Source organism: Tenrec ecaudatus, chromosome 2 (genome assembly GCF_050624435.1).
Source record: "Tenrec ecaudatus isolate mTenEca1 chromosome 2, mTenEca1.hap1, whole genome shotgun sequence".
Classification (NCBI taxonomy): Eukaryota; Metazoa; Chordata; class Mammalia; order Afrosoricida; family Tenrecidae; genus Tenrec; species Tenrec ecaudatus.
The window spans coordinates 74,071,731-74,086,987 of NC_134531.1; the positions used below are offsets into that span (position 1 = coordinate 74,071,731).

At 51.4% G+C, this 15,257-nt stretch overlaps 1 protein-coding gene across 9 annotated transcripts in view; it reads left to right on the top strand.

Annotated features, from left to right (window-relative positions):
- PDE8B (phosphodiesterase 8B) overlaps nt 1-15,257 on the top strand; it is a 278,883-nt gene that overhangs the window by 186,616 nt on the left and 77,010 nt on the right. For 4 of the 9 annotated variants that reach the window (XM_075543049.1, XM_075543055.1, XM_075543050.1 and 1 more), the window contains 3 exons: nt 482-622; nt 2,451-2,539; nt 4,565-4,625. The exons of 2 other annotated variants lie outside the window; for them this stretch is intronic. In XM_075543049.1, the coding sequence (XP_075399164.1) occupies nt 482-622; nt 2,451-2,539; nt 4,565-4,625 (291 nt within the window). The remainder of the gene's footprint in view (nt 1-481; nt 623-2,450; nt 2,540-4,564; nt 4,626-15,257) is intronic. 3 more of the 9 variants (XM_075543051.1, XM_075543054.1, XM_075543053.1) reach the window with 3 other exon arrangements.

Consider the following 15,257-nt stretch of genomic DNA (forward strand, 5'->3'; position numbering starts at 1 on the left):
TCAAAAGCAGGCATGAGAGAGTGAGCTGCCACCTTGCGGAGATGTGGCTAATATAAGCCACAGTATTGAAGCGAGTTCTAATATCATTTTATTTCTGTTGTTCTGAGTCTTTCCTTGTTTCCCGGGGCAGTGGATGATGAATGAGGCCCACCACACACTGGTACTAGATCAGGGCTTCCTGCTCTTTTCTGGAGGAAGCATTTCTTCTGATTTCTTCCAGTGGGTAAAGGAGCTGGGGGTAGCGGCTGGATCTGGCAGTGGTTGCTAGGGAGGGCAGCCACCGTCGTGCAAAGGCTTGGTTTGTGGAGACTGGTCAGGGCGAGTGAGTGTGGGGATACCAAGGCTGGTTGGCACCTATGCCAGAGAGCAGTGACCCTGGGACATTTTCATGTGACCTTCAAGCACAGTTCCTTGGTGTCCCCTGCCGAGCACACATTCCCTCTCCAGCCTGCACTGACCTCTCCCCTCCTCCCCCTAACAGTATGTCAACCCAGCCTTTGAAAGGATGATGGGCTACCACAAAGGCGAGCTCCTGGGCAAAGAACTCGCCGAGCTGCCCAAAAGTGATAAGAACCGGGCAGACCTCCTCGACACCATCAACACGTGCATCAAGAAGGGAAAGGTGGGTCACACAAGCCAAGCAAACCCACGTGCCCGTCCCTGCACCGGGAAACCCACTGAGTTCTCCTGGAGGCTCCTCCTGGTGTCTGGGTGTGTAGTCACACTCTGCTGACAGGAAGCTGGTTTTTTTGGGGGGGAGGGGGTTGTGTGGTGTGTGTGTACAGAATGGCTGTGTGGACATGACTTTGGGCATTGGGTCTATCTACAGATTATGCTGATATGGAATCTTATGAGTCTGTAAAACAAAGTGCCATCATTTCCATACATATCCCCCTCCCCCCACTGGGGAAGGAGCCCTGGTGTCCTAGCAGTTACATGTCAGGCTGCTACCATGAGTGCAGCAGTTTGAAACCACCACTTGCCCCCAGGGAGATAGGTCAGGATTTCTACTCTGATAAAGAATTACCGTCATAGAAGTCCACCGGGGCAGTCTGATATCCTGTCCACTAAGGTCATGAAGAGTGAGAATCAACTTGAGGGCAGGGAGTTTGGGACTTTGGGTGGCTGGTGGGGGTAGCGTGCCTATTTCTGAGCTGAGTTCCAGCCCGGGGCGGGGGCTTTCCATTCATCTAGTGTTGGGGTAGGCTTGAAGAATTGGATGTCAGTATTTACAAGGCTTGGGTTATTCAAATGGGGCTGTTTGGGTTTGTAGGTTGGTTTTGTTCATTTGTCAGTTTTCCCTTTTCTGTTCTCTGTACTCATCGTGGTTCCTTATCGATGGGTACTTGCTGCTCCAGGGGCTTCCACCTGCTTGTGGGCAGGCTAACGAGGGTAACGGGATGAACCACGCAGGGATGTTCCCTTACGCTGCTCCTCTGGGCAGACGCTGGCTCCCCAGGCTGCCACTACCTTGGCTTGTTCTTTTACGCATTCGGAATGCTTCCTCACGCACAGCTCCTTTCATCTTCCTCTCTCTGATGTGAAGTAGTTACATAAGTATTCTAGCCATGGGGGGGGGCGGGATGAATAATAAATAGGACCTGATTTTGGGGGGGGGGGAATACAATGAGTTTGGATTACAGATAATGGCCAAAATTACTCTCCAACTAAATTTGGAGAAGAGATTGAAAAGGAGACAGGCCATTGTGAAGTCCTCCTGAACGTGTGCCAAGAGAATCCTGCCACCCAGCTGGTGGCCTAGCAGGCATGGCCGCCATCCACCTGGCTGGAAGGACTGCTGGGATTTGCTCCCAGATTTAGCCTCTCCCTCCCAGAAACAGTGGCCATGCCCGAGGGATGCCCTTGAGGTCACCTGGCTCTTCCTCTCAGCCCAGGGTCCGCTCTGCGCCAACCAGACAAGCAGTCGGACCAACCCCAGGGACGCCTTGGCAGGGAGGCCATGGGGGATGTTAGAAAGATGATGGGCACAGGGAAAGCCAAAGAGAAGCCCATTTCAAACAGGCTTTCCGCTTCCGCGGGGGGGGGGGGGGTGAAGTCGACTCTCTGAGCCTCAGTTTACTCATCTGTAAAGTAAGAATGATAGCTCCAAGCACACAGGTTTTGGGGAGATTTTGAGAACGGCCTTCACAGAATCCCTGAACCCAAGGTGGCTTCCTCAGGGAAGCGGGCGGGGCAGGGGGCGGGGGGCGTGTCCTCAGGGAAGAGTGGGGACTGCACCACTTCAGGCCAGGTATTGGGGCCCTGCAGGGCAGCGTGGCGGTGGCCATGCCGAATGCCTTGTGACTGTGAGCCTCCAGTAAGCCAGCATTGCAGAGGGTACTGTGTGAAATGTCGCGGAAGCGCTGGGAACATTCTTCCTCCACCTGGCGGGACCTGTAAAGTGGCCAGCAGTCCCGGGAGGATTTTAAGAGCTATCTTTGTCCATGTAGGAGTGGCAGGGGGTGTACTATGCCAGACGGAAATCCGGAGACAGCATCCAACAGCATGTGAAGATCACCCCCGTGATGGGCCAAGGAGGGTGAGAACAACCTCTTGAACCCTTTTAGCTGAAGATAACGACTCGGGGCCCACGAGGCATTCTCTGTTTGCACTGTGAAGTGTCGGGAAAGGGTTAGTCCCATACAGTCGGCAGGGCACACCCCTGACCTCTTGGCATCAGCCCATTGTCAGAGCTTTCTCTCCTTCCCCGCCCGCTCTGGCCCTGCTTATGAACTCACAGGCAGCATCCCCCTGACTGCCCACCTCCTCCCGATCATCTCTGGTGCCCTTGCCCCCTGCCCTCCAAAGGGGCACTGTTTCTGGGCCTGGCCCTTGATAGCACTAATTTCCATTAGGGTTCCCTGTCAGGGAGTGGCCTTCTGAGCTCTCTTCCGGTGACGTGGACCTGGTTCCCCATGGGGCAGGAGATCCCTGGAGGTCATTGGTTAGGGAGGAAATGGTGTCCAACCAGGATCTGAGGGACCAGATTCTACTTCATCTCAGATGGTCCAAGGCGCCTGTTTATTTTATGAGAAGATAAAGTACACATACACTCCCTTTCCTGCCCCCCCCCCCCAAAAGTCCCCTTTTCCAGTTACCTTTTACAGGAACATTTACAGGGCCAAGCAGGATCCCCTAACAGTAAATCCCTGGTGAGCCATTGTCAACCAGCCAGTGTGTCCACACTGCCCCCACGGGAGAGGTTTATAAGGGCCACCCAGCATCATCAGGTGGCGCTGTGGGAAACTATGAGCCGGCTGTGAGCGTGCCAGTCACAGGAGGCCAGCGGCTCCGACAAGCAAACCAGACATTGCGCAAAACCAGCGAAGCGCCTGCGGGTTCTTTTCCCTCCCATATTGCTGGTGTGCTTACTTCCGAAATTGCCTATCCCCTTTCAGATCGGAGACCACCGTTGAATATCCTGTGCCCTGTTGTCATTGGCGGCCCCCTTCTCCTTCCCTCGGGATGGTCTGGGCCCTGATATGCCCTTGCCCAAGGTCGCAGAGGGAGGCTGCCCGCTGGGCCGTCCTCCTGGTGGTCTGTGCTCAGAGGCCCAGGAGGGCGACCATGCCCAGAGCTGTCCCTGTGTCCTTAATCATTATCCATAGGCCATCTCCTCGAGCAACGAAAGCCCAGAGCCCTTTTGTGAGGACGTATGACCAGAATGGCTAGGAACCCAAACGAGGAAGAGGCACTGTTGCCCACGAATCATCTCTGTCAGACTGACTTGACAGATGACAGGAAGAAGTCCTTCTCTCCAGCTCCCCACCACCACCACCAGCTAGTATAGGCAGTGAGCTCTCAAAGGCAATTGTGATTAGAAGGGAATTTTCCCCTCTTCCTATCGGGTGATGCTCATGACAAATGTAGCCGTGTTTGCTCGGTTTCTCCTATGTTCTCCTCAGAGAGCGCTAGAGAAAACTGAACCGGGGAGCCAGATGGGGGGAGAGGTTAGCACTATGAAGCTGACTGGGTTTTGTGTCAGGGCTAAGGCCCGGGAGCCATTTGCCTGGTCTCCCTGTGGTCGTGTACAAGACCACAGGCTGTTTCAGGGGCTAGCATGGCCCTTGACACAAGAGACTCTTTCTCTACCTGGAAGACACCATCATAATGTTGCCCATGCTATGAAGAACACGGTATATTAAATATAAAAACAGTGACCAGGGGATTGGGTCCCCGTGGAAACCAGTCTTTTATATGAGCTATAGTAATATCATTTAGTGTCAGCAGAAGTCAACCCGATCCTCTGTGTAGTGGCAGCCCATCCTGTCCCGGAAGCTAGCTACGAGCCCAGCGTCAGGAGGCTGTATGCAACGAAACGCCCGTTAGGAAAGCGTCTCGGCTTCTGCTTGCTTGAGAACAGAAGCACCGTTCGTGGAAGGCACACGTGGGCACGGTTCGTGAACACCAGGCTTTCTATAGATGAGCGTTGTTTGAATTTTCAATCTGCCCTAGAACGGACCCTGGGGTTTTGCTTTTAGGAAGACTGTTGATGTTTTCATTTGCTGACTTGTTGACTCATCTCATATCTGACTTACTAATAACTGATTATTTATGTTATTAGGAAAATTAGGCATTTTGTCTCCCTCAAGAAACTGTGTTGTACCACTGACAATAATAAGCAGGTACAGTATCCAGTTTGCTTCATTTGCTTTGTCAGCTTTCCCATGCGTGACATTTGTTCTCTGCTTGTTTTCTTCCATCTGATTGTGGCTGCCAATTAAGAAGGCTTATGAGAAAATGAAGCTCCTCTGACAAATACTAAAAACATAATCGCAATTCCCCTGCAAGCCTGTACTACTTTATTAGTGGGGCCCATCAGCTTCAATTTCGCTTGGCCGAGCTCTAGAAGAATGAGCTTTATGCGAACATAGCATTCCTTCAAAGAACATTGTTTTCAAGTGTTCTGTTTGCGATCTTAATTTCTAAACAAATAAAAAGTTTGCATCCAGTTCGCCCCTACAAATGCCGATCAGAACTAAGAACCACTGTAAATTAATACTGTACTTTTTTTTAGCCATTGCATCTAGCAAAGTGACGCATTTGAGCACTCTCTTCTGAAGTAAGAGGATATTAATACGCTGCTCGACCTGAGAGCATTGAGTGGGAGCTTCAGAATGTAGAGTGACTTTGGTGTCTTTTAAAATCCACTCAGTGTTTTTCGATGTGATTTATATTCATGGCTGCACTGAGTTTACTTTTATGCTTTACATTCTGTTGAGAGCCAGTGTTCAACAATCTTAATTCCCAACGGTCTCCTTTGGCAAACATACAACATGTGGGCTGAAGATTTTTTTTTTAAAGGGACAATGTCTCTAAAGGACGTGCAAGACTTCTGGGCCTAATGCCATTAACGTCCAGTGTGGAGGTGGCTTGTGGAGTTCAGGAGCAGAGAGTGAAGTTCAGGCAGGGAAATGAAAACCAGGGACCAGTGTTCCCAGGGACATTTTGGTCCCCACTGGTGAGAAGTGAGCTCCTCGAGGGGAAATTGGGGTGAAGTCTTGTCAGCCACACAGAACCGTTTAGTCAGTTGTCACCCTGCATCCAATGTCCCCAGCTCCATCTGCTCTCTCACGATGCCTTCTCCACATCAACTGCTTGAGTATTCCATCTGGTACCAAGAAATTATCTCTTAAGACCAAAAGGTTAGCCAGGTACATGAGTCCATGGAACCGCTGGGAAAAGAAGGGAGTCCGTGTTCATAGATTCTTCCAGCAGCAAATTGCAGGCAAACCCGAGGAAGAACGATGACGTGAGTCGGGTCTACATGACAGGTGGCACAGGCACAGCTCCAGATCCTAGTGTTTCTGTAGAGACCGACTACGGAGCCCAAGAAGCACACCCCAGCAGGGATTAGATGCGGGTCGACAGTGCAGAGCACCGGCCCACTTGGATTCGTTCATTCTCATGCCCCCAAACTAGCCAGGTACAGTTCATGTCCAGAACGCTTCCCACAGGGAAGGGCCTTGCCTTGCTCCCCCGCCCCTTTCTTACTGGGTGAACGGGAGCCAGTCTCCCTTGGACCAGTGTTCCTGCCACAGCTCCAACTTGCAAACCCTATCCTGCTCTCAACGCCCATTCTAAGACACTCAAAACAGCGCTGTTCTCTGATAACCCTCCCCCACCCTACCCCCCAAACCCCTTCTTCCCCTAGTATGGTCTCCTGCTACCCCAGGTGTATCAGCGCTGTTTGCGTGGTCAGCTCCCCTCTCTTCTCTGGCAGGGTCACCAGCCCGTGTTTGCCTCTCTGCAGCCCCAGTGCCTGCCACACAGGACCGCCCGTGTTAGCATGACGGAGGTGATGGTGTCAATCCCGGTCTCCTGAATCTCGGGAGATTTGGGGTGGGGCTTGAGGATGCAGAAGCCAGGGGCCGCCTGGCCTTTTCAGAGGCTCACGGCGAAGTGTCTTCTCTGCCAGGAGTTAACTGGTATTCAGGGAAGTGTAACAGCACAGAGCGCTGGTCGCCTGAGCCATTGACGTCACCTCACGGTGCTGCACAGGCCTAGAGAGACACCGAGATTTTCCAACAACAAAGCATTCCACTTGCTCTGACTAGCCAGTGATTTTCCTCTGCCAGAGGAGGCCACATGGAGTGGCGGTGGGGTCCGTGACTGGCAGGGCTCCCAGGAGGATGGTAGCAGCCTCTGCAGGCTGTGCCGTGGCGCTGCTCTGCTGTGACGTCGCAATCTGCCTGTGGGCTTGCATGTTAACAAGGAGTGAGACTGTGAGCCCTGCTGCCGTCTTCTGGGCGACGCTTGCCACCAGCACAGCCCTGCTCCTGTGCACGCCTGCAGCTCTGCCACCAGACTGTACATGATTAGTGAAGTTTTTCTGCTGTCGACATTGCACATGATCTGCACACTCACATGGGCATGTGTACACACTCTTGCACGGGCGCTCGTGTGCACACATACATGCTTGCCGGCACAAGAACACACAACTTGCATGTGTACACACACGTACGCACACTCACACACACACAAGCATGCACTCTCTTGCACACTTATATATCCACAGAGGCACACCCTTACACATAAATAGATCCCTCCAGACCCCAGGGCCCATGGACAGCCCCGCACAGGAGAGGTGGGAACCAGGTGTTACATGGGAGACCGATTAGGACTTGCTTAGAATAAGGGCCCAGTAGCATTCAATGGGCACAGCCAGGCCTGAGCATCTCCTTTATCTCTGTGGCTGTTGGCCCCGCGGAGGCCAGCTGAGGAGCTTCAACAGAGAAGGCCGGGCTACAAAAGAAGCCAAAGCATTTCCTAACAGACCCTTCCCAGAAAAACTGGCTGGCCTCATTTCTAGAAGCCCGTTTTCTTTCCCACTTTCTTAGGCCAGGGGAAGCCTACCCAACCTACAGTGCCCCGCCCATACCCACATGCTCTGCTCTCGTGCCAACCCCTGCATCCTGCTCCACAGCCCCACTTCCTGCTCGTGAAGAGGTGAGAGCCTGGTTTTCTTTTTCCTCTTTTCCTGAGAAGGAGATCCAGATTCTAACATGGGGCTCCACCTGCGGGCCGGGACTCAGGCTGCAGAGGGCCAAGCAGAGCGCCAGGACGGTGGCATTCCCCCCGCTGCTGGCCTGGGGAAGGGGGCCGGGCCCAGCGGGCCAGACATGCATCCCCTGGCCTCGTGTCTCCTCCAAGTTTCAGACATTAAGATGTGCGGCATCTAAATGGCAATAAAATCACCCAAACCAGTTGACTGAGAGTAGATTCCAACTCATGCCAACCCGTGTGTGCGTGCACGCGTGCATGTGTGCATGCGGTCAGTGACTGTGATTCTTGCCGAGGGAACTCACCAGACACTGCTGTCAAGCCACCTCTGGGAGGGTTCCCACACCAGCCGTTGACTTCGTTGGCAAGCACTGTAGCGTTTTTGCCACCCAGAGACTCCTAAGGTTTTCAGAAGTAGATCGCCAGGCCGTTCTCCCAAGGTGCTTCTGAGTAGACTTGAACCATCAACCTTTGACTCAGCAGTCACCAGCATGTACCGCGTGCACCGTCCAGGAAGGCAGCTGGGTTGTAGCCATAGGCTTTGGAGCCCGGGGACGAGAGTGTGGGCAGCCAGCAGGCAGGAGACTGGGGCTGTAGCTGGCAGTGTCTGCAGGGAGCACGTGGCACTCTGTCCAGAACCAGCTTGCTTGTTCCACAAAGAGCACGTGTGCATGCCCATGGGACAGACCGAGGCCGAGCCCTGACCAGGCAGGTTCTGATATGAAGGCAACTTGAGAGCAAAATGAGACTGGCTCCACCTCAGTTTCTCAGAGGGCTTGGCAGTGGGAAAGGCAGAGTGTCTGCCTCTGGGATCTCACTGGCCCTCATTTCCTGTCAGAAACATTATTCAAACTGTCACAGAAAACAGGACGGGCCTAATCTCTGAATGCAGACATTGGTTAACATGAATAAATCCGGCATGTTGAAAGGGGTACTGTTTCTTTTGCTGCAGCCTGAAGGAAGCATTTCCACTGCAGAATCAGTCTGGCCACCAACATTAGGAGGCTTACGTGTGTGGCTAACTGGAGGGTAGGAGGGGCAGAGATGAGCAACAGGCAGGTGCACAATGGGGAAATCTTGCTTGGAGATACACTTTGGGGGCTTGTGCATTTGGTTTCAGGGTAGGCTGTTTAATCATGAAATCATGGTAAAAGCTAGAAACGGCTAGTTTTACTGTGGCACTATGCATAAGACTGCCTGCAGGAGAAGCTGCCAAGGGCACAGCGCTCAGGGATCGGAAGGAGAAGGATGGGTGAGTGTGGGGAAGGAGGGACTGGTCCTGGAGGCAAAAGCAAAGGAAAGCCTTAGGGGGTGCAGCTTAGGTGCTACATAGCAGTCAGTGGCCTCTGTAGGTGGTGAGTTCCACATCACAGGAGGTAAGCAAATAGAAATAGACTGAGCACTCCTTAGGAAAAGCTGACCAAGGGGCTCACTCAGCATGAACTAGATTTCCAAAAAAAACAAAACACAAAAATTCACAGCCATCAAGTCAACAATGACTCATAGTGACTATAGGACAGGCTAGACTGCCCTTGTGAGTTCCCAAGACTAACTCTAGATGAGAGAGAAAGCCGCCTCTTTCTCCGAGAAGCAGCTGGTGCCTTCGAACTCCTGACCTGACAGCAGCCCAACATGTAACCACTGTGCCACAGGGTTCCATGAACCAAATTAGTGGTTCCCTGGACCAGCCACAGCAGCATGCCAGGAACTTGTTAGAAAGGTAAACTCAGACCCACAGTCCTCTGGGTGGCCAGTCCTCTCTACAGTAGAGAACTATTGGATGCGATTAAAGAGCCGGCACCATCGCTAAAGTACTGGGCTTGTAGCCCTGAGCTCAGTGGTCCCAGCCCACCCCACTGTTCCATGACTAGGCTGTCTGCTCAGATTGGCAGTCCCAGAAACCCTACTGAGCACGTCTACTTTGCCCTGTAGGGTTGTGTTCAGTTGCAATCAACTCAACAGCAGTGGATTCAGGGGGCTTGGTTTGTGGTTTTGTTGTTTGTGAATGTGTCAGTCTGGATCAGGGTCTGTTCTTGCTCTGGGTTAACAGAAAGATTATCATCAGTATGTATCCCTTGACCTCCAAAATATGAGGATCCTGACCAGGCTGCTCAGAGCCCTGCAGGGTCGGAGAGTGGGACCCCAGTTCTGCTGCAGCCCCTGTGCATCACACCTGTGCTGCCCACTCCGGGAATTACATGTGGTTCATCAGCTTTGAGCACACTGGATTTCAAAGACTTGGTATGCCCTCCAAAAATTATATAGAGATATACATATCTAGGTACAGATATAAATTTACCAGAGTTCAGGTTCTTACCTTACCAAGAGAAAGATTTATATTTGGAAGACATAGGACATTGCAAGGTAATTTTATTTAGAAACTACTAAGAGGAAGAAAACCTTACCAGCCACTATGGTCAGCCTCAGTGTTGTCTCCTGCATGTATACGCATTCTTTTAAGAATTACACGCAAACGAAATTCTCAAATACTTCCACTGGTGTGGGAACTTTCATGGGGGCAGCAGTGCATTTTGGGAAATGTAGTCTCAAGATATTTACGTGGACTCTGCACATGTCCAAATCTCTACCGCTGCTCCCTTGCCCAGTTTCATATATGTAAATATACATATGCATATATAATAGTGATAGTTTGATAATTTTTTAAACATTAAAAATACTTAGACCTCTTTTTACATTTTTGATGTAGCTGCCAGGAAATTTAAAATAACCTATGTGGCCCATATGTGTGGCTCACCTCACGTTTCTGTTAGTGCTGGTTGAGAGCTTTCCTCCCCTGCCGAAACCCATCACCAGGTCACCAGCCTGTGCTGCCCAAGCGTCCGCTCCAGGACTGTGATGTCCGGGCACAGCCCTGCAGCCCTCCAGACTTACTAAGCTTCCCAGAGGTGATGCTGGGCCCCATCTTCCAGAGGGGCCTCTTGGGAGGCTGGCCCCACAAGGGTGACTTCCTAAAGGCAGGGGGATGGTCGCTCTCCGAAGAGACCGGACATTGTAGGAACCCAGTAGCCAGGGCTGGGTGAAGGTGGCTGGCTGAGGGACATGGCCAAGTCGGAATGACTGCCTGCCCAGTGGTGGAAATGCACAAAGCCACCAGTTGGCTCCTGACCAGTTCCTCCCAGGCTCAGCCAGCCTTCACTGAAGTGTCCAACAAGGAGACTGTGCCCAGTTCTCATCTGGCCCAGCGCCTGCTCCCCACTGAGCATGTGGGACCTGGCAGTTGGCCCCACCCAGCCATCCTCTGTCCTTCCAGCAGACCCCCAGCCCCACCCTGACAACAGAGCGCGTGTTGGTGCGGAGGGATCCGGAAGGAGTCTGCCTGCAGTCATTTTGCTCTGCTTCTTCCCTCTTGCTCCTTCCACGTTTTAATCATAACTCCGCGCCTTCCAGTTTCTTCCTGAGGCCTAAGAGGCTTTTCGATGATACTTGGCCTTCTCCCCCGGGAGTGGCAAGGCGACACCTGTAGTAAGAATGAAAATCCTAAGACGGTCTCCTGTGTCCCTGTACAGCTGTCCAGAGAGCCCCCTTGGTGAAGCTCCCAGATCCCTAATTGGCCCGGATGCACACGATAGCTGTCTGGGCACTGTGTGTAGTGAGGCAAAACCTGTGTGTTTCTCCAAAGTGGGGAGCCGAGCAGTCCTTTACTGGAACCCTCCCCTCCCCCATGTGACCTCCTCTGGGGCACGGCGGCATTCTCGGTGAGGCAGAACCCCTCAAGCCTGTGCTGGGTAATGACTATCCTACACAGGTCATAGAGCCGTTACTGTGTCCTGGGTGCTTGGCGCCCTAAGACAGGCACACTTCTGCTGCAGGAGAGTGGACAGGGAGCCATCCCAATGCTCGGCCTGAAGGATCAGGCCTCTTGGGGGAGGGGATTCCTGAGCTGGCTGAGAAGGACTGAACGTGTGTGTTCAGGGAGCAGAGCGTGGTTTGGGATGGCCAGAGGGTGGAGTGGGTGTGGGAAAATGGCAAAAGGTGGGAATGGAAGGATAATGGGGGGCTGTTCATGAAGGTTGTGTGCCAGGTTGAGCCCGCAGGGGGTTGAGGACATGCTGGCGCTCTGCTGTGGAGCCAGCGCCCGCTCAGGATGACCCGTGGGCCACAGATCGGTCTCTAGGCTTGTCTTCTGTGGTGCCGTTGGATAGATTCGAACCTCCAACCTTCCAGTTAGTCAGGTGCTGATGCTGTGCACCACCCAGGGCCCCCGAGGGCATGGAGAGGGAGAGCCATGGGAAAACCCCAGCCAGCTGGAGGGTGTGTTCTGTGCAGGTCGCTCTGCCCAGGGTGGGCCCAGACGAGAGGAGCCAGGGCTGCAGTGGGGAGTCAGTCTATGGAGAAGGTGGGGATGTCTGAGTTTAGCGAGCCCTGGTGACGCTGTGGCTTTCACTAGTTCAGCCCCCTCCCACCCCCCGCCAAAAAACTCAAAACAAAACAGCCTCTGTGAGCCAAAGACACAGCTGTCTGTTCTCATAAGAATGTCGTCTCAGAAACCTTAAGGAGCCGGCTCCTCTCCTCTACAAGATCCCTGTGAGTGGGGATCAGCCTGTGAGCAGAGCTCCTGACTTGGGCCCAGGGGTTGGGGGAGAGGAGAGAGGACACCCGGGGACAGAGTGGCTCGTGAGGGGACAGGAGAGAAAGGCACCTCAAAATCCTTGCTGCATCTGCTCATTGTGAACCGCCGAGAGGAAAGCTAGCAGCCAGGTGCGTGGTTTTGGAAGTGCCTGGAGCCTTTGCTGCTTGACCTTTAGGGTTCAACGCGGGTTCTCCTTCCAAGCCATCATGCAGGAGCCGTCAGCCCAGAGGTTTACCCAGTGATGGTGACACTTCCTGCCCCTTTCACCCCCTGGCCATCGACCTTACACTGGGTCGGTTTCCATGGGTCAGAACCATGGCTGATGACTCTTGGTTTGAACCATGGCTGATGACTCTTGGTTTCCTCCCACAGTGTCGCCCAGGAGACAGGATTCTTTTGAAAACCATTTTTCACTCCTTACCACGATGGTTTGTTACAGAGGCAGCTCCTGTTCCATCCATACCGCTACAGGTTGCTTGGTCCTCCCACTGTGGAGGTCAGGCCCATGGGGACAGAGCCTGCCTCGCTGTATGTGCTGATCACAGACGGACGACCAGCAGGCACGCACTGCCCTCAAGCGGGTTCCCAATCCTAATGCTGCTACAGGACAGAGTATTACTGTCCCGTAGGCTTTCCGTGGCTGCGGACCTTGGCAGCAGACGGGCTCAGCTTCCCTCCTGCGGAAGAGCTGATGGGTTCCAGCCGCGGGTCTTGGGGTTAGCATGCCGGCGCTTGGCCTACTGCGCCACCAAGGCAGTTTGCTCATAGAAAACACACCCCGAGAGCCGAGTGTCACTTCCAGGAATCATTCGTGTTCAGGTGAAGTGCTCCTGTTCTTCAACTGCCTCTAAAACAGTGTGACTCTGACTCACACTTCCTTGTGACTCCTGGACGAATACAGCAACTCTTCCTTGCTGTACCATTTGCTTCATAATAAGGCACCCTGGTGGCCTGGCCTAGTGGTTACCCATGGGGCTGCTAACTTTTAAGTCCAAAGTTCAAAACCACCAGCCTCTCACTTTTAAGTCCAGAGTTCAAAACCACCAGCCTCTCTGTAGACGGACAGGGTTTTCTACTCCCGTAAAGAGTTCCAGTCTCTGCCAACGAATGCAGATTACATCTAAGAGTATTATGCCTGTAGCTGTATCGTTGTCAAGAGCCCCTAAAATGTGAAGGCACATTCCTCCAGTATTCAAAAACTATTATTCAGTGACGCAGAATCATCACATTGTTGATGAATGAGTTGAATTCCTACATTCTCCTTTTGTTTTGCTGCTTAACATAAATGAAAATAACAGACATTGATGTCAAAACTCCACTCCACTGCAAGCATAGATTGGTGACTGGTTCAAGAGTTCAGCAAAAATCAACAGAAGCATTTTGTGAGATTAAATTGGCTACACGGAGTTTAAAGTTTAAAAAACTCTATATTTTAGTATGATTAAGCAATAATGTTTTATATCAGAAGTTGGAAATCATTTTTTAAGAATCTTATTTTCATTATCTTAGGTCTTGCATAGATAGCCTGCCTTCCCTACTCAACTCTGCCCTTGTAGTGAGAAACCAGCCACAGGTATTACAAGGAGGTTAACCCCACGCATACACAAAAACACTTGGAAACAGCTCTGCTGGGCTTTCGTAGTATGCACTGTTTCCTGCTGGGGGAGCACCAAGCAACTCACTGGGTCAGTGCACCCAGTGGCGTCACCTGGGAAGGTTCTCTCTGGTCACAGTGAATTTTTTCATAAAAGCAGTTTAGCTGAAACCTCATTTTTGTTCAAGAAAATGGCGTGTAGCTGTGAATTTTTGTTTCCTGCTCTGGAAAAATGCCAGAGAAACCGTTGTGATGTTGAACACAGCTTATGAGGACAGCACTATGGGAAAACTCAAGTGTATGTTATTATCTTGTTTCAAAAAGAGTGACATTTCCATTGATGAAAAACTTCAGTCTAGATATCTGTGAACTTCCCAGATGGATGAAAATTGACAAATTCTTGCATTTGTGCTTGAAGACCAACAGACCGTTAAAGAGATGGGGACGTTATCTGGACTATCTGGGGCTCGGTTCAGTGAATTTCATTGGCAGATTGGGGAATGAGAAGGGTCACTGTGAAATTTGTGCCTCAGGTTCGGACTGACCCAGGACAAAAGCATCGACTGGAAACATGCCAGGTTTTGAAATAACAGCTCAGAAGCAATGCAGACTTTCTTTTCCAAGGTCATTACTGGTGACGAGACATGGTGCTATTATGACCATGAAAGCGAATATCAATCAAACCAGTGGACAATACCATCACCAACTCACCCAAAATATGCTTGTCAAGTGAAATCAAAGATCAAGACAATGCTCATTTGTTTTTTTGATAGTGCATTTGGAGTTCATTCCACCAGGTCACACTGCTAATCAAGCTTTCTGTTTAAAGGTTCTGAAAAGATTGCATAACAGTTTGCGACCAAAAAGGCCTGATTTGTGGCAGGTGGAGGACTGGCTGTGCCACCATGACAATGCATCCACCTCAGTGCACCAGTTTTGGGCAAAAAAACAGCATGCCTCTCTTGCCCCATGCACCTGACCTTGCTCCAGGTGACTTCTTTTCGTTTCTATAAATGCAGAGGGCCATGAAAGGACAGCAATTGAATGACTTAGAAGAGGTGAAGAAAAAAACATGAGGTGCTATCAGCCATTCAAACAGATGAGTTTGAAAAGTGTTTCCAAGAATGGCATCGCAGATTTGACAGATGTATAAATGTAATGGAGAGTATTTTGAAGGTGATAAGGTTGTTTGTTTAAAAAACTTTAAATACTTAGCTTTGAAAAAGAATTCTGGTGTTTTGGCAGTGCCCCCTCATATGTCAATGCATAAAGGACATAACCATGTTATATGAACATTTTCATTACAAAAACAGGTAGCTGCCCCGTGGGTAATAGTTTGCCACCTGTGCTTTATGCTGTTGTTGTTGGGTGCTGTCAAGTCAGTTCTGACTCATAGTGGCCCTTGTACAGCAGGACGAACCCCTGCCAGTCTTGGGCCATCCTCACGACTGTTATATTCTGCCCATTGTCCCAACCTCTGCATAAGTCCGACTCCTTGAGGGTCTTCCTTTTTTCTTTTAATGCTTTTATTGGGGCTCTTATATCTCTATCACAACCCATACATTCATC